At 36.4% G+C, this 25,505-nt stretch overlaps 1 protein-coding gene across 16 annotated transcripts in view; it reads right to left on the reverse strand.

The window, feature by feature from the left end:
* Positions 1-25,505, reverse strand: part of PTPRK (protein tyrosine phosphatase receptor type K) — a 495,891-nt gene that overhangs the window by 42,319 nt on the left and 428,067 nt on the right. For 8 of the 16 annotated variants that reach the window (XM_080664714.1, XM_080664713.1, XM_080664712.1 and 5 more), the window contains exon 14: positions 1,908-2,046. In XM_080664714.1, coding sequence (XP_080520840.1) covers positions 1,908-2,046 — 139 coding nt within the window. Of the gene's footprint in view, positions 1-851; positions 894-1,907; positions 2,047-25,505 lie in introns of all 16 variants that reach the window. The other 8 variants (XM_080664724.1, XM_080664722.1, XM_080664719.1 and 5 more) reach the window with 3 other exon arrangements.

Below are 25,505 nucleotides of genomic sequence, written 5' to 3' on the forward strand. Positions count from 1 at the left end.
GTTTTGATTAAATCATACAGGATACATGTGACACAAAATATGAGTAAAAGTCATTACAAAGTTGCTTGGATAAGTAAGAGATTCAAGTAATTTGTTATAATGTTATATATTGGAAGGTAACATATTTAAATATGTAACTCTGTGTATAAAATTATAAACTTTACTAATCATGGAGGTGATGAGGAAGAAAAATAAAAGCTCTAGCATATTCTCTACCAAAAAGCAATCAATTAAAGTACAACTGTGAAAACTCCAACATTAAACATTTTGCTTGAGGCCCATTTATCTAACCATTTAAAATATGAACCAGCAAAGAATTTGCTACATTATGCAATTTTAGAGAGTTGTCAGAGCATATATACCCCCCACCCCCAATCATGCTTCGAGATTGTTTTGGCATACTTTATAAGATTTATGTTTCAAATGTTTTTGTTATTTCTAAAATAGAAGGCTGTGAATAAGAAAGACCCTAATAACAAATAAAACTGATAATTTCACCCAATTTTAACTAAGTGAGGACATAATCAGAAGTTATTTTCTTGCTCCCATGTCCAATCTGAAGTGACTGGAATAATTTTAATTGAGGAACAAAGTTGAATTAACTCTCTAAACTGTTTAGTGTAGTTAACCCTCCAAGTATAAATTTACCCTAGAGACATATGATCTGGAGGTTATATTAAAAAATTGTATTGATCTTAACTGGGAAATTTGTATTACTAAAATACTTAAATCTTTCTGACTCAAATATGATGTATTTTCCAACCACATAGGTAGACAACAGCAAAAAGAGAAAGCACTATTGGGGAAAGCACGTATGTAGCTAATTTAACACAAAACACTATAATGCATACCTAATGTTTCTAATGCAGATGTGTCTTCTCCAACATATATATCTCCAGGGAATAATTGTAAAGAGGCAATACATTAAAATAAACTCTGATGGAATTATTAAACATGTAGTATGAATCACATCTATACTGGTAATGATCTATTTTGAGTACAAAATACTAATCATCATAGAATATTATATGACTTATGTTATCAACATCATTTATTATATTATTTAATGTAATTTATAAATTACAAACACTTTTATATACAACACTATTTTAGGGCTATATTCTGCATGTTAAGATGTTTTTAAAGTCCTTCCCAATTGTAGAATTATCTAAAACATATGACTGGAAGAATTGGGGATTTGTATTAGTTTCTGAGACAATGCCTGACAAATGACATATAATAAAATGAAAAAAAGTTCAAGTTATAAAAACTGTATACTTTGAAATGTTTTTCAGCAGGAGTAGACTTTAATCTACAGACTAGAGTTCATTTTAAATTCTAGTGGGTCCTAATATCTTCATATAATTCCAGAAGATATTAGTTGATACAATATAAAAGACTAATGATCAATTTTTAAAAACTTGACTTTTCATATTAAAGTGCTCAAATAGTCAGTGAATATTTAATACACAACTTCACAAATAATGTTTATATTCTTCTCATACCTTATTTATAGCCAATATGTAGAAAAATAGAGTACAAAATAATTCATAGACCATAACCCAAGCATTATGATATGAAATCCTTATTTCATCATTCTTAATAAGTAACACTAGAAGTACAAGATAAATTAACATCTCAAGTATCTTTGCATTTGAGAAATTTTAATTCATACATTAATATCAATGTTAATGTGACAAAAAGTAGGTATTTATATCTGAAATTAAACTGCAAAGAACCAATATAAATTTATTTTAGAAGCATGAGAAATAGACTCATGCTGACATGGTTAAAATGCAATTCTTCTAAATTCAATTCTCTAATTTGAAAAGGTCAAGGAAACAAACAAACATTGGAAATCTAGTGACATAAATAAGTGAGTGGAACAGAATAAAAGGAGGACTTACCTCTTTTTTACAATCAATACGACAACTAGGAGGAGGAGGATGAACACCAAAATTCCAGCACTAATTCCTGCTATTTTCACCACTCTGTCTGTCTGCTTTGCTGGGTCTGGAATCACTTCTGGTTCTTCTGTTGCTGCTGCTAAATGAACCAAAAAAATAAGTTACTAAAAAAAGCTAATTATCACAGAAAGGAAATTGCACAACTCTTACAAAAAGGTGACTTGTTTCATTTACTTGAGTGAAAATAACCTGAAAATATAAATACAGAAGGGTGCTAAACTATACAGCCTGAGAGATTTAGGGTCAAGCTAAGGGGAGAGCTTTCTGAATAGGGGTTAACACAAAAAATAAAACAAAAATCTAGACATAATTATCAAAGGGAATGGTGAACGATTTTTCTCCAAATGTCCTTAAAAGTGAGACAGGGTCAGATTTAAAAGATTTATTTAGCAAACCCTCTACACTCAAGTGCAGGGTGCTGTGCTTGGCCCTTTAAGGTAAAGTCGGTGGCACTTGTCTGGGGCACAAGTGGTTAAATTAAATAAGTGCCTAGTCCACCGGCTGAAGGTGTGAGTTTATAATGTGCTGTATAAAATCTGAAACGGATAGTTGGTTTGGGGCACAAAAAGAATAAGAAAAGTAAAACAGGTACATCAAGAAATATTTCACATTCTCCTAACAAATAAAACCCAGATAATAAACTTGGAAAACGGAAATCTGAAAAGATAAATCTTAAAAAAAAATTTTTTTTGTAGAACTTCACTTCCTTTCTTTCTGGAAGCCACCACCATCCCCTATATACACACATATTAAAATTATAATCTTTAATTAATTTACAAGCTCCAGTAAACCTCTGAAGACATTTTCCTTTTACCTTATTTACCTATTTTTATGTACATTTTACGTATAAAAATTGAGGCTTAGAGAGATGACGATAGATGACCAATTGCTCAAGAAGAGAGAAAAACCTAACATCTATCATCCAAACCAGCAGTCTTCAGTGTTTCCCTCCACGACTCTGCTGATAACAATGTGTGTGACAAGAGCGCAGGGGGTTCTTAGAGTTCGGCACATTGGGGAAACTGCCTTAGAGCCCTCATCACAGTGTCAAGGATAATGGCTAAATGAACAAACACACAAATAAATCTAACCTCACTGCTTTCCAATGAATAATTTTCCAATTCCCCTTTTTAAATAATCTACTTTTTCTAGAACACTGTCCTTTCTTCTTTTTTTTTTTAAATATATTTCTATTGATTTCAGAGAGGAAGGGAGAGGGAGAGATAGAAACATCAATGTTGAGAGAGAATCATTGATCAGCTGCCTTCTGCATGCCCCCCACTGGGGATCGAGCCCTCAACCCAGGCATGTGCTCTGGACTGGAATCGAACCCAGGCCCTTACAGTCCACAGGCCCATGCTCCCTCCATCCACTGAGCCAAAACAGCTATAGGCTCTCCTTTCTTCTTTAGCGCCTTTGTCCTGGCCTATTTACCGGTCCCCCTCCTCTTTTACCCCAAGTTCAGCACATCTAAACATCTGCTCCAGTTTCCTAACCAGCCAGTTTCACTCAGAAGGGGACTGACACAAGTCTGCTAACTATTTTATTTTTTCAGGTAGGAAAAAAGAACTAGTGCATATAATACTTATATTTCAACATTTCAGAATGGTAGTTTAAATTTCATAAAATGGTAATTTAAAATGAAACACAGTTTGAAAAATAAAAGTTTAGAGAGAATGGTCAACTTTCCAAAAACAATTCAGTATCACTGTCTTAATTTATCTTATTTCAACTGGATCGGATAAAGCATCACAGGGACCAGTATTTGATAACTATTATTCTCAAATAGGAAAAGCCAGTCTTCAACTTGTTTCCTTCAGTCAGCAAGTTTCCAACTTCACACTTTGCACACCTGAGGGCTTCAGGGAATTTCCAGTCTCATTAATTAGGAAAGAAGGTAGTTCGGTGTTTACCACATTTCAAGCTACACATTACAGTTCAATTCATCACATATGTATTCAATATATTGGAGATCTCTTTTCCCAAGAGCAACTTTAGAAATACAGAGATTATGTATTATAGAACTGTACACCTGAAACATATATAATTTTATTAACCAATGTCACCCCAATAAAGTCAATAAAAATGAATGAAAATACACACACATAATGAAGAGAGGAAATATATTTTAAAGTTGCATATGAAGCTAAAAAAATATTGCTGGTAATTCTCAAAATGGATTGGTTCGATACAGTTACCACTTCAAATAGAAAGGAGACTGAATATTTGATATAGAAATTTCTAAAAAAAACTTCAGTGTAGGCAACAAATCCTCATTATTCAGTAACTAAAGCTTATTCTCATCAGGTCCTACGTTAAATGTGGCTTTCAGAGAGTAATGATAATAATCCCTTGGTAATTTCTTGGCATACTCACAGAATTAAATGTTTCTGATACTCTTTAAAAGATCAGTTCTTGTTCAATGAGGTAAATACATTTTTAATAGGCCATCATAGTTCAATAAAACACATGGTGCAATGGGATACATTTCTAAAGATATTATTATGTAAGTAGCATGTTTTCATAGGAATCTTCAGAACTAGTAAACCTCACCATAAGCAAACAACCTTCATAATACTCACAGGTGCAAACATAAGCTATCATCATGAAGTATGAACAGCCAAGCTTAATATTAGCTTGGTTTAGAGATTAAGTAACCAAACTGACATGAAGGTAATGATGGGTAAACACTTTTAAATTCAAAGGATGAAAAATATTTTTTAAAGTCTTATTAAATAATATAGATTTGCTAATGAATTAATCTAAAAATACTTCTAGGAATGAAATACCAAATCTAAAAGTAAAATGATACTGATAACCTTGACATTGTATTCAGGGCATAAGACTTTCATAATCTATTATGCAAAATAGTGTTATTACTTTAGAGTCATAGTCTGGCCCTCGTTGGTTTGGTTCAGTGGACACAGCATCACTGAAGGATGCTGGGTTCAATTCCAGTCAAGGGCACATACCTCGGTCGCAGGTTTGATCCCTGGTCCTGGTTAAGGCATGTGCAGGAGGCAACCAATCGATGTGTCTCTCTCACACTGATGTTTCTTTTTCTGCCTCTCTCCCTCCCTTCCACTCTCTAAAAATTAGTGGAAAAATATCCTCAGGTGAGGATTAACAAAAAATAAAATAAAAAATAAAGTCATAATCCATATGTCTTGGTTAAACACTGGATTTCAATTAATACTTATCAAATGGTTAAGAAATAAAAAAAAATAACACACCAAGTTCATTCATTTGGGTTGGGTAAGGGTGCTTGTGTGTCATGATCACAATTCTTGTGCAAAGAGTTGCTCATCGATGCTTTAATATCAGTATTAAACTTGAATATGAAGGCTAATGAAACTTTTTACAAACACATGATTTAATGTCTGTTTTCCCTTGTGAATCCTCCTCAAAGTCTTTAGCTATGAAATATATTATTACTACTGCTACGACTATTAAGAGTATTTTAATTAATGTCTGCATAAATTTATTACTTTAGACACTTTAATCACACATATTTTCCTAAGTTCTTGGCCTAATAGAACCAAGGAGTATAAATATCCTATTTAAAATCATTCAAGCTTAGAAGATTCATTAATAGAAACACAAGCAGTAGCCCCTAAGTAAGCATTTTCTGTTTTCTTAAAAAAAAAAGAGCAAAAAGCTATTATAGTGACTGCACCCTTGAGCCCTGTTTATAATTTATACACATACACAAAGGCAATGTGGAGCACCTTTTTCAGAAATGCTTTCCTTTGCCATAAATCTTTACCTTTTCATCTGTCAAAGAATATTCAGAGTCCCGTGTTCTGAAGCCAAGAGCAGCATAATTCTTTGGACAGTGAGGGGGAAAACACACAAACTAAGGCAATATTTTGTTTTTTATTGAGTAAATTTATGAGATGCTTTTTTGGAGGGGGGCTAAAAGTAGTGAAAGCAACTTTATAAATTGTGTTCTTCTTCTACCTAAAAATAATTTACCTAAAACATTTAGGTAACAAAAACTACACAAACATCTCAAAATGTACTTAAGAAGTAAAATTATTTAACAGCTGCAATCATACAAGAACATTTTCCACTTTTATGATGGATATCAGAGACAATATATTAGGTGTTCTCACAGCAGCTTTAGAGACACCATCATCCTGTCAATTCTGCAAATCCTCCAGGTGTCTCACTAATGCTCTTTCCTTCCCACTTATAATTAATTCTGAAAAACTGTTAACACTCACCAATCATTACTTAAGATCCTATAATTGGGATTATGTCCCCCAACGCTACCAACCCACCATCACCAATGTGTCTAATAACTTACTAGTTACTGAGTTCAATGTGCACTTTTCTCATCTCGTTTTATGCAACTTCTTGATCACATTTGACATTGCGATCCACTCCTTCCTTCTTGCAATACTCCTTTCCTGGGGCTCCCATTATTTGGCCATCTCCCAGTTTTCTTATGACTCTGGCCTCTCCTTCCAGATCTCTTAAGTGAGCCCCTCATTGAAAATAGGTGCTGCCTTGAGTTCCTTAGGGACCTGGACCTCTTGACACTGTTTTCCATTCTTTCTGGTTTGGTGATTTCATCCACTTTAATCACTTCAGTTGCTTTCCATGCTGATCCCTCTTAAATCAATATATCTCTAATCAATGACCAGGGCTCTAAACTCAACTCTCAACCCATGAATTCACCTCACTCTTGTGATATGTCTTCACTCCAATATAAGACAGTCACCTTAAATACACCATTTCCAAATCTGAACTCATAATCTTACCCTCACACCAGTTCCTCCTCTAGAGTATCCCCTTTCGATTAATGGCACAACTATCCACAGAATGGCACAAGTATTCCTGTTGTACAAGCCAGAAATCTGGGAATCATTCTTGAATTCTCCTCTTTCTCCTTATCTCCAGAATTAACATGTATCATCCAAATTGGGATGCTCTTGAAAGTGAAAGGGGAAACTCAATATTTATGAGAGGACAAAAAGCAAACACTGGAATTGTCTTGGGCACATAGAGATATGCGGTCACGTTTCTTTCTCACACAATTAGTAACAAAGTACTACTACTTCCTAAATATCTCTTGTCTCTACTTTTTCCACCTCCACTGCTACTACCTTAACTCAATATCGCACCCAGATTATACAGCAGCCGCCTACCTGTCTTATCTCCCTGACTGCTCTCTCTGCCTGTTAAACATCAAAACTCAATTTCTAAGGTTTCAACCATATCATGTCACTCCACTGATTAGAGCCCTCCAATGGCTTCCCCCTGCTGTTCCGATAAAGCCCAGAAAAACAGGGACCATATTTGGTTTGCTTGCCATTGTATTTCCAGTAGACCTGGAAAGGAGAAACAGTGCGAAAAGTATTGCTTAAATAAATGAAAGAATGACATAAGGCTGCCTATGGTAGATTGTACTGCCATATAGAAAGTGAGACACACAGCTTATTTTGGATGTTGGCCTAAGATGAACGTGACATACATTTCTGAACTGTCTCTAGAATTTTCAAGCCCCTGTGATAGCCATTCTTTCCTAAGGCTAACTGCTTCCACCATCTGCCAGCATATACCCTCAAACCAAAGTGCAGTGAAATTCCAGCATCATGGAAAGTATAGGAGGTTCAATATCAGCAAGACACTATTTTAATTTTTAATTCCTTCTCTTTTTCATTGTGTGACAATGAGCAAGTTTCCACTGCTTAGTTAATATTTCACCTGTAAAATAAATATAATAGCAGTGCCTATATTATGTACCTTTTAGGAATGGTAAGTGACATAATGATGGGAAACGTTTTTATAAACTGCAAAACACGGGTAAGAGAAGTAGTAGTAGATGCTGCTGTACCTGGCGGAGGTGTTAGCTATCATCTAAAAAATAAAAATTATGAACAGGGGCAGTGACATTACTGAGAACGGTTTAAAATAATTCTTAGTAGTCTCTTCTATAAATATATAATAATGAGTTTTGTAAAGTACACGTTATTAATTAAATAGTCTGTCACACTGGACATCTAGCCCACGGGCATCTTGAAGCATGTATTATTTAGCTCAGTGGTCCTTTGAAGTCATTTTGCTTTATCCTGTCATACTATCTTATGAAACTTGTCTAGTCTTATATTGCTGACAATAAAAAACAGGTTCTATTAGAGTTTTATGTTGGTGAAAATGAAAACAGTTACATGTCACATATATTGTTTAAACAGTAACTAGAACTTAGTTTACTCTTTTTTAATAAAGATATAAATATTACCTACAAGTTTATGATGCAGAAAACAATAGTGCAGAAGTGTATACATATTTTGAACAACTTAAAGATTAATATTACAATACTTAAAATTAATTTCATACTGTTTAAGGCACCTTTTTTGTAGTCTCAGATTCTTTCCATTTGTTTTGGTTTTAAAACCACAGTTCAGCCCTGCTGAACTGGGTTTAGCTCCTATGAACCTGGAGCTCATGGTTGGATTCCCTGAGGGCATGCGCCTGGGTGGTGGGCTCGATCTCCCCGGTAGGGGTGTGCAGAGGGCAGCCAATCTATGATGCTCTCTCATGATTGATGTTTCTATCTTTCACAGTTCAAAACTTACATAAAATACCGACTAACAAATCTCAAAAGAAAGGTAGGGGCTGGAGGGGGTAGAGGTTAACCAAAGAACTTATATGCTTACTAGAGGACTGGTGCATGAAATTCATGCACTCGGTGGTGGGGGGGGGTGGTCCCTCAGCCCGGCCTGCGCCCTCTTGCAGTCTGGGAAGTTTTGGGAGATCCTTAGTGCTGCTACGGCGGAAGAGGCTCCTGCCACGGCCATTGCGCTCGCCAGCCATCAGCCTGGCTTCTGGCTGAGCAGCGTTCCCGCTGTGGGAGTGCACTGACCACCAGAGGGCAGCTCCTGCGTTGAGCGTCTACCCCCTGGTGGTCAGTGCGCATCATAGCGACCAGTTGTTCCACCATTCAGTCTATTTGCTTATTAGCCTTTTATTATATAGGATATGCATAACCCATGGACATAGACAACAGTGCTGTGAAGGTGGGGGGGCAAAGTGAGTCAATGGGGAGGAAAAGGGGACATCTGTAATACTTTCCACAATAAAGATAAAAATTTTAAAATCCTGAAGAAATGAGAAAAATACTTTTAGCAAAGACAATAAAATAACTATCACATTTCAGGGATGTACTTAAAGGTTAAAAAAGCTAGTAACTTAATGAAAGGCAAATATTCTACTAGTATTTAACATGAACTTTTTATTAAGCTTTTCATTTAGTTAGATTGATTCAACTGGGCAAAACAGAGCCTTAGTGTGTTCTCCTGCTTCTTAAACACAGTTGAGTCTATCTGCTAAGCAATGTCTGAAATCTGTTTTTAACTCTCCATTTCACCTTCTTGCTGCCCTAGATCAAGACCCAGTCAACTTGCTTTTTCACTAAGACATTCTGCTTCCCAGATAGGCCTCCAGAATGAGTTTCCTAAAATGCAAATGTGATCCAGTGACTCCTTTAACTGCTTCCCATCCAAGAGAAAAGGCAAAAGTTCATGGTATAACACAGTGGTCGGCAAACCGCGGCTCGCGAGCCGTGGTTTGCCGCTCTGTTGACTAATGAGTTTGCCGACCACTGGTATAACATATAAGGCTTTTCCAAACGAGGCTCTAATCAACCTTTTCAACAATTTATTTAGGGTATTTTATACCCTAATCATTTGCAAGCTTCAACCATTCCCCAAATACTCAAATGCTCCTTGGCCTATTTCAGGGTTTGGCAAACTGTGGCTCCATGAGTCCTTTCCAGTAGATTTGACAGCAACTATCATATCATTGCAAACAGTCAACTTTATAAGATAATGCCAAATTGCTACCAATTTACATACCAACCAGTAATGTATGTGAACTCCACTTAAATTACATCTTAGCACTTTGTATTATCACACTTAGACATTTTTATTAATTTAGTGGTAGAAAATGATACCTAACATGCTTTTGATTACTGAAATTATCTTTTGAGATACTTATTTAAGACACAACAATATTGCTATATATTTCTTTTTTTAAAAAATATATTTTATTGATTTTTTACAGAGAGGAAGGAAGAGGGATAGTCAGAAACATCGATGAGAGAGAAACATCGATCAGCTGCCTCTTGCACACCTCCTGCTGGGGATGTGCCCGCAACCAAGTTACATGCCCTTGACCGGATTGAACCTGGGACCTTTCAGTCCGCAGGCTGATGCTCTATCCACTGAGCCAAACCGGTTTTGGCAATATTGCTATATATTTCTATACAGCAATAAGGATAATAAAAATAAAGATAATAATAATCCTTTGTCAGTTATATGTGCTGTAAATGCTTTCTACTGGGTGGCTTTCCTTTCAGGTATTTAAGGTATTTTGATGACTAGCACATCTTCACATTAATGAAGTCAAATATATCAATTATTTGAATTCATAATAACGATGGCTTTCTTTTTCTCTAAAAGTTTTAAAACTGTGCATTTCATATGTAATCCTGGATCCATCTTGAATTGCTTTCTGAATCTGATATACAACAGGAAGATATTACAGCACCCCCTTCCCACATAAATATCCAATTATCTATGGACAATATTTGAATTGATCCATGATCTTCAAAACCACTCTGTCCTGTATCCAAATTGCATAAATAAATGGATTCAGTTTGCAGATTATCCATTATTTCCATGAGGCAACGTATGTATTATGCTGATATAAAATGGTTTTAGTTACTAAGCTCTGTACTATGTTGTAATATATGATAGTCATGTTCCCATGCCTCTCCCCTTCCTGCACATCTTGGTGCACCTTTATATGTTGCTGTGGGTAACTTCTTCAGATTAAAGTCCAGAGAGAAATTGTCTCTTTACTTCTGTCAAAGCTGCTATGCAATCCATCCCAAGAGTTACTTTTAAAATTTGAACAATTCTGTTGTTTCTTCCTAAAAGTTCCATTTGATGATTCTTTGCAAATAATACTTTGCTGAGTTACTACTGAAAGCATCTTTTTAATCTTTATGATTTGCACGTTGTTTCTCTGAATATTTTCTGCCTGACAATCTAAATACCTGCAGTCCTTCAAGGAGTTATTTGCATGAATGCTCGGTGACCTTTGAGAGTTAATTGCTTTATGCTAGACTGTGGGAACCCTGCAGGCCTAAATTGATCATACTTTCATCTAAAAAAGAACTTGCATCAGCTTCTGCCAGTGACCACAAGGTACCATAGGACCCAGCTTACCTCTGCAACCTTCAAGAGTACCACCTCTACACAGGATCCCCTTATGACTAGCCTGATGATGCATCTTCAGCATCTCCCTTCAGAAACTGCCAATCCCTCCTTCTGCCTATTCCATTTCTCAGCTCCAGTCAACTACACCTTTTGGGGGTGGAGGGTGGAAGAGACTTCCCCTAAGTGCTTTGGGCACAGTAATGTATCGAAAGGCATGTCCTACCCAGGCAGGATTGTTCTGCAGTTTCTCAGAGCTCCTAATCTGTCAGGCTTCCAAAAGCAGAAGTCAGATCATGGGATTTTATGTTTATATTTTCCCCAAGAACTCATCCTTAAATACTCTCTCGCTTCTAAAGCACCAGTTAATTATTTTTCCATAAACAACATGTAAAATTGTGTTGTAAATATTTTTCCATAAGTCTGCAACATACACCACTTTGGGAGTTAATTGAAGGCAGAGCTATAATCTCATTCATCTATTTATGTCCAATGATTTACATAGGGGCCAACAGTTTAGTCTAACAGATAAGTGACAAATAAAAAATGTTCATCATTTGTCAATGTTACATAAATAAAAGCATATATTAACTATAACATACTGTTCACAGCTTTAACATTTTTGAAACAAAAGATATGAAGTCCAGAGTTAACTGATTTATAAAATCTAAAATTATGCTTTAAGAAAAATTTTGTTCTACAGAATAGCAACAATGGGAAAAGAATGTCAACACATGTAGAAAATATACTACTGGGAATTACTCTAATCATGTGGCATTAAATACTTTGTTATAATAAAACCATAGACATGGGATTTGAGTTCCAGCTTTGCCACTTACTAGCTAGGTGACCTTACATTATTTAACCATTATGTTCCTCGGTTTTCTTATTGGTAAGTAGAAATGATAAAGACACCTACCTTCTAGATTGGTGTTAAGATTAAATGGGTTAAAATACATAGAGTGCTTAGGACAATATTTGATATATAATAAGGACCCAGTAAATATTAGTATACATGTAATTAAATTCAGATAAAATTCTCTTTCCGTATCTAGATTTCTAAACCACAGATAATGAGTTCAAATAAACAGCATCAAATAAAGAGAAGTCTGATGTCTAATTAGAGATATTCATGTTACTCTTCATCACTTATCACATATTTGTTGTATACCTTCAGGGGTACAAAAGACTGTAATTGGCTAAAAACGAGAAAGATGAACAAATGCCCTTCCTTCAGAGATAAGTATTTAAATAGCTATACTGATTAATAGAATATGGCAAGTACTAAAAAGAAGCACAACTAGGGTTCCTAAATTGTATCTGGTTTGTGAACATCTTACAACATTTCTTAAAATCATTCAACATCAAAGTTCAACTGTGATTTTTAGATAAAGAAGAAACTCAGAGGAGGTAAATGTCTTATGTCACAGTATTAGTTATTAACACAATTAAAAATAGCCCCTGCTTCCTGACTCCCACCTGGCACTTTTGCCTGAGAGAAATGTGACTGGGAATATTTTTATCACTGTCAACTCAGAAAGAGACATGGGGGGGGGGCAGTGGGGGAAAGAGAGGGAAGAAGGGGGAACGAGAGAGAGAGAGAAGATGGTGTCAATCCCGATCACTACCTAACATAAAGAAGTAAATTTTCAGTCACATCAAATCCTTTCTAGAAAAAAAGCAGAAGTGGGTGGATAGATAGGTGGATAAAATCCGGTAGCTTCTTAGAGGATGTTATAAACTATTCTTTTTAAAAGGAAAATATAAATTCCATACTCCACCTTAAATCCGCAAAGAAGGCGGGGGCTTCCTCCTTTCATTAATAAATATGTTATTTGTTGTCCCAGGCACGTGCCTGGCACATTTATAGGCTCTGAAGCATCACTACTGGACAAGACATAGAAATCTCTGCTTTCATGCAGTTTCCATTTTGTGTTGTAAAGGAGATGATGCACAAGGAAACGACCAATTACAATGGTACCCTCTTTAGAGTCAAGCGTGAGTATAGACCCCTCTGAAGAAAACATGGAAGTGGATGGTATGGCTTTTTACTGAGACGAGGGAGTGCATCATAGCCATAACACGATGCTTTGATTGTCTGTCTATGTACTAGCATTAAGGAGAGTTCAGAGACGATGGAGCTGTATTATTGATTAAAACGTTTTCTTAACCTCAAGTAATAAAGGAGAGCAGAGAATAAAAAAAGTAAAATTAAAATTAACTGGGGAGGTAAAAAATAAGACAAATAATATAATGCCATAAGACTGGGGAATAATGAGCTGGCCCGCTTTGATGCCAAAGTGGAGAGACTAAATAATAAGGAACTTCACATCTTCTATATACTGGTTATTATATGGGACATTCAAGTAGTAATGAACTAATTTAAAAGTAAAATAGACTGAGCTGAAGATTACCGAGAAATAAAAGGAGTAAGTTAAACGATGCTGGATCATATATCCACACCCAGTGTTTATAGCAAAGTAGGCTACAAACAGCTAAATCTGAACCTTAGTGTGAAATGCTTATGAACTGATAAATGTGGATATCTGGAACTATTAGTGGGGGGGGGGGGGGGAGAAACTTCATAATAATGCCAGTGATTTTTTTTTTTTATAAACTACGAATCAGGAAATTCTCTTCTTCAGGGAAAAATCTGGAATATTAAAATCCAGGCACTGCATGCAATTAAAAGGCAAGTGCACTTGACATTTTTAATGGCACAAACTCAGGATGCCAGATCTGGGCAAGTCATCCAAAGATGCTATTCTAAAAACAAATGGAAACACCCCCCCCCCCCCCCCACACACACACGAATGTAGTATAACTTGAAATACTAGAGAAAGAAATATAAACCAAACAAAACCTTTAATCATGCTCAAGTTATAAGAATGTGATGTGATCTAAAATAGTACTTTTTAACCTAGTTTCATTTTCCTTATTTGTAAAATGAGGGATTAAGATTAGCTGCTTTTAGATATGATTCTACTTTCATTTTCAGCAGGTCATTTTCCACCAAGGCTTGGATAATTCATTAATCTGGCATATCTCAGGAGAACACACAACATGTTCTAAATCATATTAATAGAGGTCGCACTGCAATTTTCACAGGCATTTATTTACTAAATTAGAGACCGCCTTAATATTGTTCAGACGAACCAGATTTAAAAATGATTTTGAGTTCCAGCGTTTCCACGATGATTGAATATAAAGTCTAAATGATTAATAAATGTTTTAAGATTTGAGATTTTTTTAAATTTTATTTTAAGATTTTATTTTTTTATTAAGGTATTATATGTATACATATCTTACCTTGCCCCCCCAACCCACTCCCATACATGCCCTCACCCCCCAATGTTTTGCATCCGTTGGTTATTCTTATATGCATGCAGAGAACATTATGCTAAGTGAAATAAGCCAGTCAATGAAAGAAAAATACCACATGATCTCACTCATTTGTGGATAATAAAAAACATTATAAACTGATGAACAAAAAGATAGATACAGAGGCAGTAAAGCATCAAACAGACTGTCAAATTACAGCAGGAAGGTAAGGGAGAGGTGGGGGAAATAAGAGATTGAGATTGGTTTTTAATCCTAAAATATCTCTTGGCCTTGAGTGAAGAAATAGGAACCACGTTTTAAAAACGGTTCTTGGTAGTCTAAAATTATCTAAGAACTGGCTATATTTCACAGTTTCTACTTTTTAAAACATCCAGCAAACATTTATATCCAAGATACTTTAACTGACTTCGTTTTGCCCACTTCTAGATAATGAACTTTCTGTTACACTCAAAGCCCTCGTCCTTGTCTAAACAGGATCCTTTCAATAGGAAGTAGCCATCTCTTCAATGAAACTTTGAGCCCTTCAAACTCACTCTCTTCTAAATTCCTATGCCTTATTGGTTCTTCTTCTTCTTCTTTTAAAATCTGTACTAAATCATGACTTAATAGAGGTTGGCTGGAATCCTAGGAGGAGCAAGGTTTCTGAGGACTCCATTCACTGATAATATGGACTCAGACTTTATACGAAATCATCATGGAAAAGCCGGAACTCAAAATCATTTTTTTTAAACCTGGTTCCTCTGAACACTATGAAGGCAGTCTCTAGTTTCTTCATCTGTGTAAAATGGCGCAACAATATTCTTTTACACATATTCTGAGGTTTAAGAGAGATAATCTAATAGAAAGCTCATAAAGGTTTGTTCCCTGTATTTTTCACAGCTTTCTTCTTTGTGGGCATACACCAGCATTTCCACTTTCTAGCAGCAGGGGTAGGGATTCAGGAGATATTTGATCTCCAAATTCTTCAGTTACGTTAGAGATTTAACCACTGACCATCTGGACTGCCGTCTGAAAAATAAGAGTTTTACAATATAAATGCAAACAGGCTACCTAGCCCACTGCGTACTATTCCGAAAGCCAGAAGAGTGCCATCACTGAGTGGGCCTCCGGTGCTCTCATATTCTCAGCAGCATACTGTTCTCCTTTATCCCTGCTTCCGACTCCACTGGGACCAGTTTTTAAAGCACACGGTTGTGTGTGTGTGTGTGTGTGTGTGTGTGTGTTTGGTTTTGTTTTTTTACGTTGTTTTCTCTTTTTGCCATCCCAACTTTTGGTCTCTTACTTTTTATCCTCTCTGAAGATCTAATTCAAAGAAGCCTTCAAACAAGTGCCTTCATTTTCCTTTGACCTTAAGCATATTTGTTTTTTCAATTACCTCCGTGCTCAGTGAATTCAATGTTCACACACTTCTTCCACTTACTGTTTGGAATTCCTTACAACTAGTTCTGAGCACCTCACCACAAATGAGTCCTGCTGCTGTCAGAAACTCCTAGCTTCTGGAGGGAAAAAGAAAGCCCGCATTTATCCTGAAAAGATCTCCAAGGCACTACCTCCCAGCATCGTCACCAGAACCCAGAGCTCGGCTGCCAGACCCACGTTTCCTGGACCCTGGACGAAGCTAATGAATTCCTCTTCCATTAACATCCATGTGAACTTGCTTCACTGGGCATTAGATTTTATGAGAATAATTTTTTTTCAATTTCCCAAAACCTAATATGTTTTCATATACTGAGGGCATAGAAAGCCAACCTTTTTAAAGGAAAATTGTGCTCTCCTACAGAGTGTACACATCACTGGTAGATTCAGGTCCTGGACCTTCCCAACCTTGGCTACTTGATATCCCTGCTCTGACACAGAGATTTAAAAACTTACATTATAAAATATCATCCTCTCTACAGTTTTCTACTTTAAGAATAATGAACTTGCCATGGCTGGTATGGTTCAGTGGTTGAGCGTTGACAGATGAACCAGGAAGGAGGTCACGGTTTCTGGTCAGGGCACATGCCCAGGGTTGCTGGCTCGATCTCTAGTGTGGGGCGTGCATGAGGCAGCCGATCAGTGATTTTCTTTCATCACTGATGTTTTTATCTTTCTCTCCCTCTCCCTTCCTCTTTGAAATCAATAAAAATATATTTAGAAAAATACCGAACTTCTCTCCTATTTCCCAACAACATTTTTAAGAAAAAAGTATAAGATTAATAATAGTTCCCTATTATATACTTTCAATGTAAGAATGGCACAAGTTTAGTCTCAAGTTTCAGAAGTGATAATATTTTCATACTGTATAAAACTAGAACAACATTTTAACCAATCTCTGAAAACTACTAGGATTTACCAGAGAATTTACAGGGAACTGTAGGCAGCACATCACAGTAAGAATAAACATTTTGATTGTTCTGCATGGCTAAGAAGAGAGCCACTTCCGGATAGGAACAGAGAGGGTGCCCAGCTCCCACAAGGTTCCAATTAAGAACTGAGAGAAGGGTGGAGGGCCTCTGTCTGAGATCAGAGGTCACCACGCTCTGAGGAATTTGTGCAACCTAAACGTGGATGTGGAAACCAGTGCCTCTCTTTAGAGTGTACCTGTCGACCTCAGACCCACTCAGCTGTTCTGTATGGAGTCTTTCCCTCCGTGTACTAACTTCTGACCTTGAGTTCATGAAATCTTCCTAAAGTCAAATGTGATCCATCAAACCTCTGAAAGCTAGATTCACGGTTTCAGCCCCTTGGACGTTCTCTGCTCTCCATAGGCCTTAAACCTGGTGTGGCCACCTTTCCCTTACCACCTGTGGTAGTTAATTTTATGTCTCAACTCTGACTGGGGCATGGATGCCTGGATATCTGGTTAAACATTATTCTAGGTGTGTCTGTGAGGATGTTTTCCGATGAGATTAGCATTTGAATCAGTAGACAGAGCAAAGCAGATGGTCCTCCCCAAACTTTGTGGGACACGTCCAAATGCACTGAGGGCCCCACTAGAACCACCAGAACAAAAAGGTTGAGGAAGGGAGGAGTCCCTCTCTCTGCCTGACTGTTGAGCTGAGACACTGAATTTACACCATCAATTTTCCTGGTTCTCAGGCCTGTGGACTCAAACAGGAGCCGCTTGCCTGGCTTCCTGGGTCCCAGTTTACAGACAATAGTGGTGGGATTTCTCAGCCTACATAATCTTGTAAACTCTTTTTAAAAAATAAATTGTATCCATATCTCCAACTGATTCTGTTTTTCTGCAGGACCCTGACTAATACACTTCTCTTCATATTATCTTCACCAAAGAATTTGCACCCCACATGTTTGCATGTTCAATATTTTGCTATGGTTTCCCATTAAAACTCTGTTGGGAAGTATTTTTAAAAATGTGATATAAACAAAGAAACAAACTCGCATCTAGTACATTTTAAAACAGAACTATTTGATCTCTTATTTTTACAAATATGGTATAGCACATCATTAGGACAATTACATAACTCACAGATTTTAGTCTCTGTCCACCATTTTTTTTTTCCAAAACAGACGTTTAGCATACTCCTGAAGTTCAAATATTCCAAGTAATAACAGTAAGCCCAGTAATAACAGTAAACAGATCCTTTAAGCACAAAACATTTCAACCCACAAGAACACACCTAAAATAATTCCCTGTAAGAGCTGTGTAAACATCTGGACCAGTCTCATCCTATCACATCACCATGTACTTAGCAACTGAGAGTCTATTCTGAGCACATGACTTCTACTGCTTGCATTGTAACAGATGATGTTCTCTATATAAGATTATGTTGCTATGGCATCAGCAAACCCTGATATTATGAATCCTGTTCACCGTGAATATTTTAAGAAAAAAATTAATAGTCTCCTATCATATGTTCATATTTATAATAAACGTAAATTAAGTATCAGTACGAAAAGTAATAATTTGATTTTTTCTTAAGTGTACAAACCCAGAATTACATTTTAACCAATCCATGGGGATTCCCAGAATATATTAGTAGACTTTGCAGCGTTACCACCATATTTCTGCAGTTCATTAATATGTACCAATAAAATGAATATAAACATGTAAATGGCAATATTTCCATTTCAACTAAGGTCACACATAGTGTTAGTTTATTTTGCAGTATGATAAGTAAATCTTTGACTTGGGTGGAATGAATTCCACAAAGCTAAAGAAATTTGCCAATCCTTTTAAATTAGATTATCTCACGCTATTTCCAAATCTCCAACAGTGAAACAGACTTATGCATTCTGCATGTATGAACTTGGCTGACAACAAAAATTTGCATTAAGACATCTTCTCTCTATGAGGCCAAGTTTTCTTTTTTCTTCATTAGTTTCTATGAATTCATATTCCAAAGTCTCTGATTCCAAAAGATTGTTTTCTCCAACTTTTATAATATCAAAGTTATTTAAGCTGAACCTCAAAGGAGATAGACTTATAGAGGAGGAACAAGTAAACAAATCAGATGAAAATCAATGGTTTGTAGATTAGAAAACCCTGCTTCTCTCATTGCTCCAATAAGATAAAATGCTCACTAACCAGCTCCACCTCAGAGAAAAGATCATAAAATAATTTTCCATTTACATATTCATTTCCAATTGCCACTGTAACAAATTTGCCACAAACTTGGTGGCTTAAAACAATAAGCATTTTTTTCTGACAGTTCTGAAACCAGAAGTCCAAAAGCAGTGTCACTGGGTCAAAATCAAGGTACCACTCCAGAGGCACTAAGGGAGCATCGGGTCCTTGCCATCTTCCTGCTTCTGGCGTCTGTTAGCGTGCCTTGACTGGGGTCATCTCACTCCATACAATGCCTTCTGGTCCTTTGCAGGGCAAATCTTCCTCTGCCTCTCTCTTATAAAATACATGTGATTGATTGCCCAGCTGGAGTGGCTAAGTGGTTGAGCATTGACCTGTGAACCAGGAGGTCCTGGTTAGATTCCTGGTCGGGGCACATGCCCAGGTTGCAGGCTCGATCCCCAGTGTGGGGCGTGCAGGAGGCAGCTGATCAATGATTCTCTCTCATCATTGATGTTTCTATTTCTATCTCTTTTCCCTTCCTCTCTGAAATCAATAACAATATATTTAAAAAAAATAAAATACATATGATTGGATTTAAGGCTCACCTAGTTAATCCAGGATAATCTCTCTAAGTCAAGATTCTTGACTTATTCACATTTGTAAATACTCTTCTTTGTTATGAAGTAACATGTACAGGTTCCAAGGATTAGGATTTGATATGTTTGGGTGATCATTATTCAGCTTACTAAAATCTATGTGCCTTCCAACGTGTTTTAAGTAATATTTTTCAAGGTGCATGCTTTAGGTAATCAAGAGAGAGAGAGGCCAAAGTGATGATATTGAGTGGCAAGGACAACAGAAGACAGTCTCATTTGACACGTGACAGATTTTGTAGCCAGATCTACTCTTCATTCCCACTTTTACTTGTTTTTATTGCTAACAGACCCTTTCCTCATTCTTTACAAACTCATACACATAGTAGCTGAAGAAAGCTCTGCAATTTGCTTAAACAATTTACTTTTATTTTTTGCATTTTACTAGCATGATCTTTCTTTTAAATCAAGTACGACAACACAATCCTGTCATAATAACTGCTTCTCAATAGCTGAAGGGCTACATTTGGAAAAGGGATGAGAATCATTTCTGTAATCCAATGTTATTTTCACAAAGCGCTTACTATAACTACAGACACCCAAGCCCCCAGTTTCTCTTCCTTCTTCACGTGTTCCAAGCTTATATGCATCTTCAACCTTTAATGGGGCCGCTGTCCTGCCCACCCCAACTACTCTTCTGCAAGTCTAATCTCCTATTTCCTTCAATGTCTACCTCAAATCTATCTTTCCCATGAAGCGTTCACCACTTGCACTGAGAATATATTTTCCCTTCTTATGTCAGAATCTCATGGTCTTTTAAAAATAATAGTCTTGATTATTCATTATTTTATACTTAGTTAAATATATGTAGATTGTCCTTACTACACTGTAAGCTCCTTAAAAGCAAAGGCTGTCTTCCTCAGAATTGATGCTCTCTGCCCTGATCCCCAGCCATTAACATCTTGTATCGACTTCCACATAGCTGAGCCTCAATAACTGTTCAATTAATTAAGCTTTTTCTTTACTTTGGGCAAAGTATTTCTGACTCTTGACTTTGCTTCCCTTCAAATTATAAAGGAAAGAGATTACCTCTTCTAATTCCTGGTTGAAAAATAGTTATAAGACACAATATAGATTTATTTTTTAAGAGTCTGAATTCCTGAAGAGGGACAAGCTTTATACCTGAAATTACTGTTTTAAATAGCTTCCTACAGTGAAAATTCTTCTTTCAAAGAGGAAAAATAACTGTGAAAATAGTACTTTATAGCATATGCCTTAGTCTTTTAAAAAATAGCATTTCTTTGGAAAACTAAACTATTTTAAAGTATATATTCAAATAGTATGTCTTGTTTTTAATTATATTTCAAAATATAAATCAGAGATAAGTTTATTTTGTCCAAGCCAAGAAGAATAGATTTCTTTGTTGAACAAATAATGAGTGCTTTTACTATGACAGGTACTGGGTAGATGTGAGGGATAGACCCAGCTTAGAGGGGATGAAAAAGACAGTAAACAAAATTTTACAACTAATTTTGATTAATCCTCTGACACAAAAATAGGATATTTTGAGACACATAAGAGAAGACTCTAATCTACTTTGGGGAGTGAGGAAAGTTTAATTATGCTGAGGCCTAAAGGGTGTGTGCTTTTGAGAAAGATGCTGAATGAGTACCTATGGCAGTCTTTGGGCTGTAAATCTGAAAACAGGTCTGAAATAAGACAAACAGGTTTGCAAGCCATCCTAGTATATACATAGTGAAATCTTTTAGCTAAAGTCCAAGTAAGGAAAGGGGGCCCAGATCCAAGTTAAAAATGAAGGCAACATTGGAGGTAAGGGTTTCAGACAGCTTCAGAGGCCTCCTTGCAACAACTAATTAAAGACCGCTTAGTGGCTCAGGAGTGCGAAGTGCCTCCAGGCCATACTTGAAAGTCAGGTTACAATCAGATAATGCAGGGCTTTGCAGACTGAACTGATGATTTTAAAGTGTATTAAGAGCCTTTGGATATTACGACAGCATTTTAAACGAGGCATAATCGGATTTGCATTTTTAAATGCTCCCTCTGGCTATCATATGGAGCATCAATAGGAAGATGGCAAAGGCAGAGGTGGGAGGACCAGCTGCAGTGGTAAATGTGGCTTTAGAAATGGAGAAGAGCAGAAGAGCAGAGAGTTAGAAGTCTGGACAGTGAAATCAATAGTGCTCATGATTGGCCAGACAGGGGATAGTAGGAAGAGAGAAGAGCTACTTGGTAAATGGCAAGAATATAAACTGAGACAAAGAACACTAAAATGGGGCGGCGGGGGGTGGGTGGGGGGAAGGGGGAAGATCAGGTTGGTTTTGAAGTTCTCAGTCTGACATGCCAGGGAGAACAAGATACAGTATAGCAATTACAGGACTGGAACTCGGGAGAGATATCTGAGAGAAGAGAAACAGGTCTGCAAGCCATCCTGGTACAGAACATGGTTGCAGCTACGGTGAAATCTCACAGAGCAAATATAAGACCAGAAGATCCAAGTCCTGAGAAGCTCTAAAGGAGGAGTAACAGCTAGCAAAACACACTAAGAAAGTGTGGAGAGAGAGAGAGAGAGAGAGAGAGAGAGAGAGAGAGAGAGAGAGAGAGAGAGAGAGAAAGGAAAGAAAGAAAGAAAGAAAGAAAGAAAGAAAGAAAGAAAGAAAGAAAGAGAAAGAAAGAAAGGGAGAAAGGGCCATGATAGTTAGGTATTATGGAAGAAGCCAAGGAAAGCAAAACTCATGGTTTAGTCCTATTCTAAGTTTGGATAAACAGGATAAGTGTTTACCCAAAAGGTTATTTTTTAAGTCCAAGAACCAAAGGGCCAAGAACATGTCTATTTGGAAATTTTAAACTTGTACAAAAGACTTAAGTTCTTTGTTAAGTGAAAAAAAGTATATATATATATATATATATATATATATATATATATATATATGTGTGTGTGTGTATATATGTATATATTTTAAGTGAAAAAAGTATATATATATAATTTATTCAAGGCATGATATATAATTTATTCATGCATTGAATAAATTACTAAGCATGATATATCTAAAGCCTATAATCCACTTAAAAATACCAACTAGCTATCTGTAATACTGGCAACAATAAAAAATATACTTAAAAATGAAAAAAAATAGCAACTAAAAATTGACATGAGGCATTTTGGAGGGACAAAGTTGATAAAGCAATGACATCTGTAGCTCTCCAAAAGTTTATGGTCCATGAAAACTTCATCTACACATGTAATTTTCTATTATGATGGAAATCTTATATGTCCAGCTTGGATTTTTATAAAATATCTCTTCTAAATAGCTTAGGGCTTAATCACAAGGAACAACAGCCTGCAGCCGAAGCCGGTTTGGCTCAGTGGATAGAGCGTCGGCCTGCGGACTGAAGGGTCCCGGGTTCGATTCCGGTCAAGGGCATGTACCGTGGTTGCGGGCACATCCCCAGTGGGAGGTGTGCAGGAGGCAGCTGATCGATGTTTCTCTCTCATCGATGTTTCTGACTCTCTGTCTCTCTCCCTTCCTCTCTGTGAAAAATCAATAAAATATATTTAAAAAATAAATAAATAAAAACAACAACAACAAAAAAAAACAGCCTGCAATTACTGGAATTGAGGAGTAAGTCTACAGGTTTGTTTGGCTGTCGCAACAACAGCCCGAGGGTCAGAGGTATTTTGTAATCTGTAAAAACACCATTTTACATATCAGACAGGCAGCAGGAAAAACCTGAGTCAGGAAACTGCTATGTAATCTGGGGCAATTTTTCTGCTTTTTTGAGGCCCAGTTTTCTGAACTCTAAAATGGGATAAATAATTCCTGCTTTCTAGGTGTGTCTTGAAGATTACAAAATATATATTTAAAGAACCTGAAAGTGCACATAGCAGGAACTTAATATTCAGTTAATATTAATTTTAACTTAATATTAGGGAGTAAAAAATTTAATGCATCACATTACATATTTTGGCAGGACTACATAATTTTGAAAAATATTGTAAGCATACTTTTTGTACAGAGTGTCTCATAAAAATCCTTTCTGATAGTTTTAAAAATGGAATAGGAAGGATTCAGTAATGGAAGAGGACGTTCTTATTCACTTGATGTTATTTTCTTTTCCACTGCAACACGCAGACATATCCTCACACTGAAACTGTGGCTGATCCAACACTCTACCCAATGGCCCATCTCGTTCATTCATTCTGTACTTGTCAGTTCACTTAACAAGTATTTTTTGAGCACCTACTGTGATAGCTGCTGAGGGGAGATTCAAGTCTGACCCCACCTCTGCACTTATGGAGCCTGAAGACTAGAAGGGGAGACAGACATTAAACAAAAAATATATATTTTTAAGTTTAGTGGCACCAAAGAAAAAGACAGTTCACTTTTTTTCCAGACTTGACATATATTTCACAGTGGGTTCTTAATGGAGCTCACCAATTACCTGGAGATTTATAATTACTTGTCTAGCCCCATTCATGTATACAGCTAAAACACTTGCACTAGCAAGAGAAGAAAATACCTACCATGATGTGATACGTATTTTCACTCATTCATCATTTCTTAGAAGAGTGAATATATCATTTCCTTTAAAAGCATGCTTCCTACTAGACAAAATTGGGTGTTTATTTCATAAACAGAAAATTATTTCCTGGCTACTCGTTAGTTTACTCCACTCATCTCCACACACCTGCAGCTTTTATCACATGTGGTTTTACTAAAACCAAACTACTGCTCTGTTTAATAGCCTACAAAACTTCAAGGAAAAGAAAAATGTAAATACATTATTTATAACAGTATCTAGCCATTTAAAGTGAAAACATAATATGGAAAAAGCTCATGATATATAGTAATAACTACAAATAACTACAATTGCTGTAAGTATGGCAAATATTTATGCAAGCATTTGATAAGAAAAAAGCAGAAATTATAAGTTGTTTTAGGATATTGTTTCAAAATACTTTATATGTTACTATATTGTTTTACCCATTTTTAAAATGGAGGAGAAAAATGAAACCGTAAACCACTGTTGATAGCTGGCCCTTGTTTCATCTTTAAGATAAAGTTTAATCCCAAGTCTTACAGTTTTCCCATAACCATGCATCAACATATCTGTTAGTCCAACTTCTCACTCATTTCTCTACATATGCTTCCCTGAACATTCCATTAAGTTTCATGTCTACACACCTTTGCTCATTCTGTTCCCTATGCCCCTGGTCCTTCCCACCAGCTGATCTCAGGTTCATTTTGTATGGAATTGTTTTATGTCTGAGTCCTCTGTATCACAATTATCAGCTCATCTGTTGTCAGGCTCTCTGACTGTTCATAACTCCTTCTGCACATGAGCCACATCGTATTTATTTTTATTTTCTCAGTGTGCAACAAAATTATATTAAATATTCTTGTTCAACAAAAATTACATTAATTCTATACTATATAGTCATTGAATATTCAACATTATGTTAATTAAATATTCTTGTGCAATTTCATGTCAGAACATTTTTGGTTGATGTGATGCTTCCATGGTTTCCAATTTCAGGTTAAGATGTCAAAATGGATTCCTCTCTGACCTCATAACTCCTCTGCTCCCCAATGTGCCAATTTCCTAAGCCTTCAGCGAGCTAAGAATTCAGATTTAAAGTTAGGTTAGAATTATGCTGCGGAAAGCCACCGCTTGCCAACACTGTCAGTGCACCAACGAACGCAGAAGGCCGATGGACCTTGAGTGTCAGCTGGGCTGATGCTAAGCACCGTCTGTTGAGATAGTGGTGGCTCAAGGCAATTCCCTAACCTGATAATCCTTTTACTGTTTACCAAACTTTACCTTTGATATGCCTGTATGTATT

Source organism: Plecotus auritus, assembly GCF_963455305.1.
Source record: "Plecotus auritus genome assembly, chromosome: 4".
NCBI classification, from domain to species: domain Eukaryota; kingdom Metazoa; phylum Chordata; class Mammalia; order Chiroptera; family Vespertilionidae; genus Plecotus; species Plecotus auritus.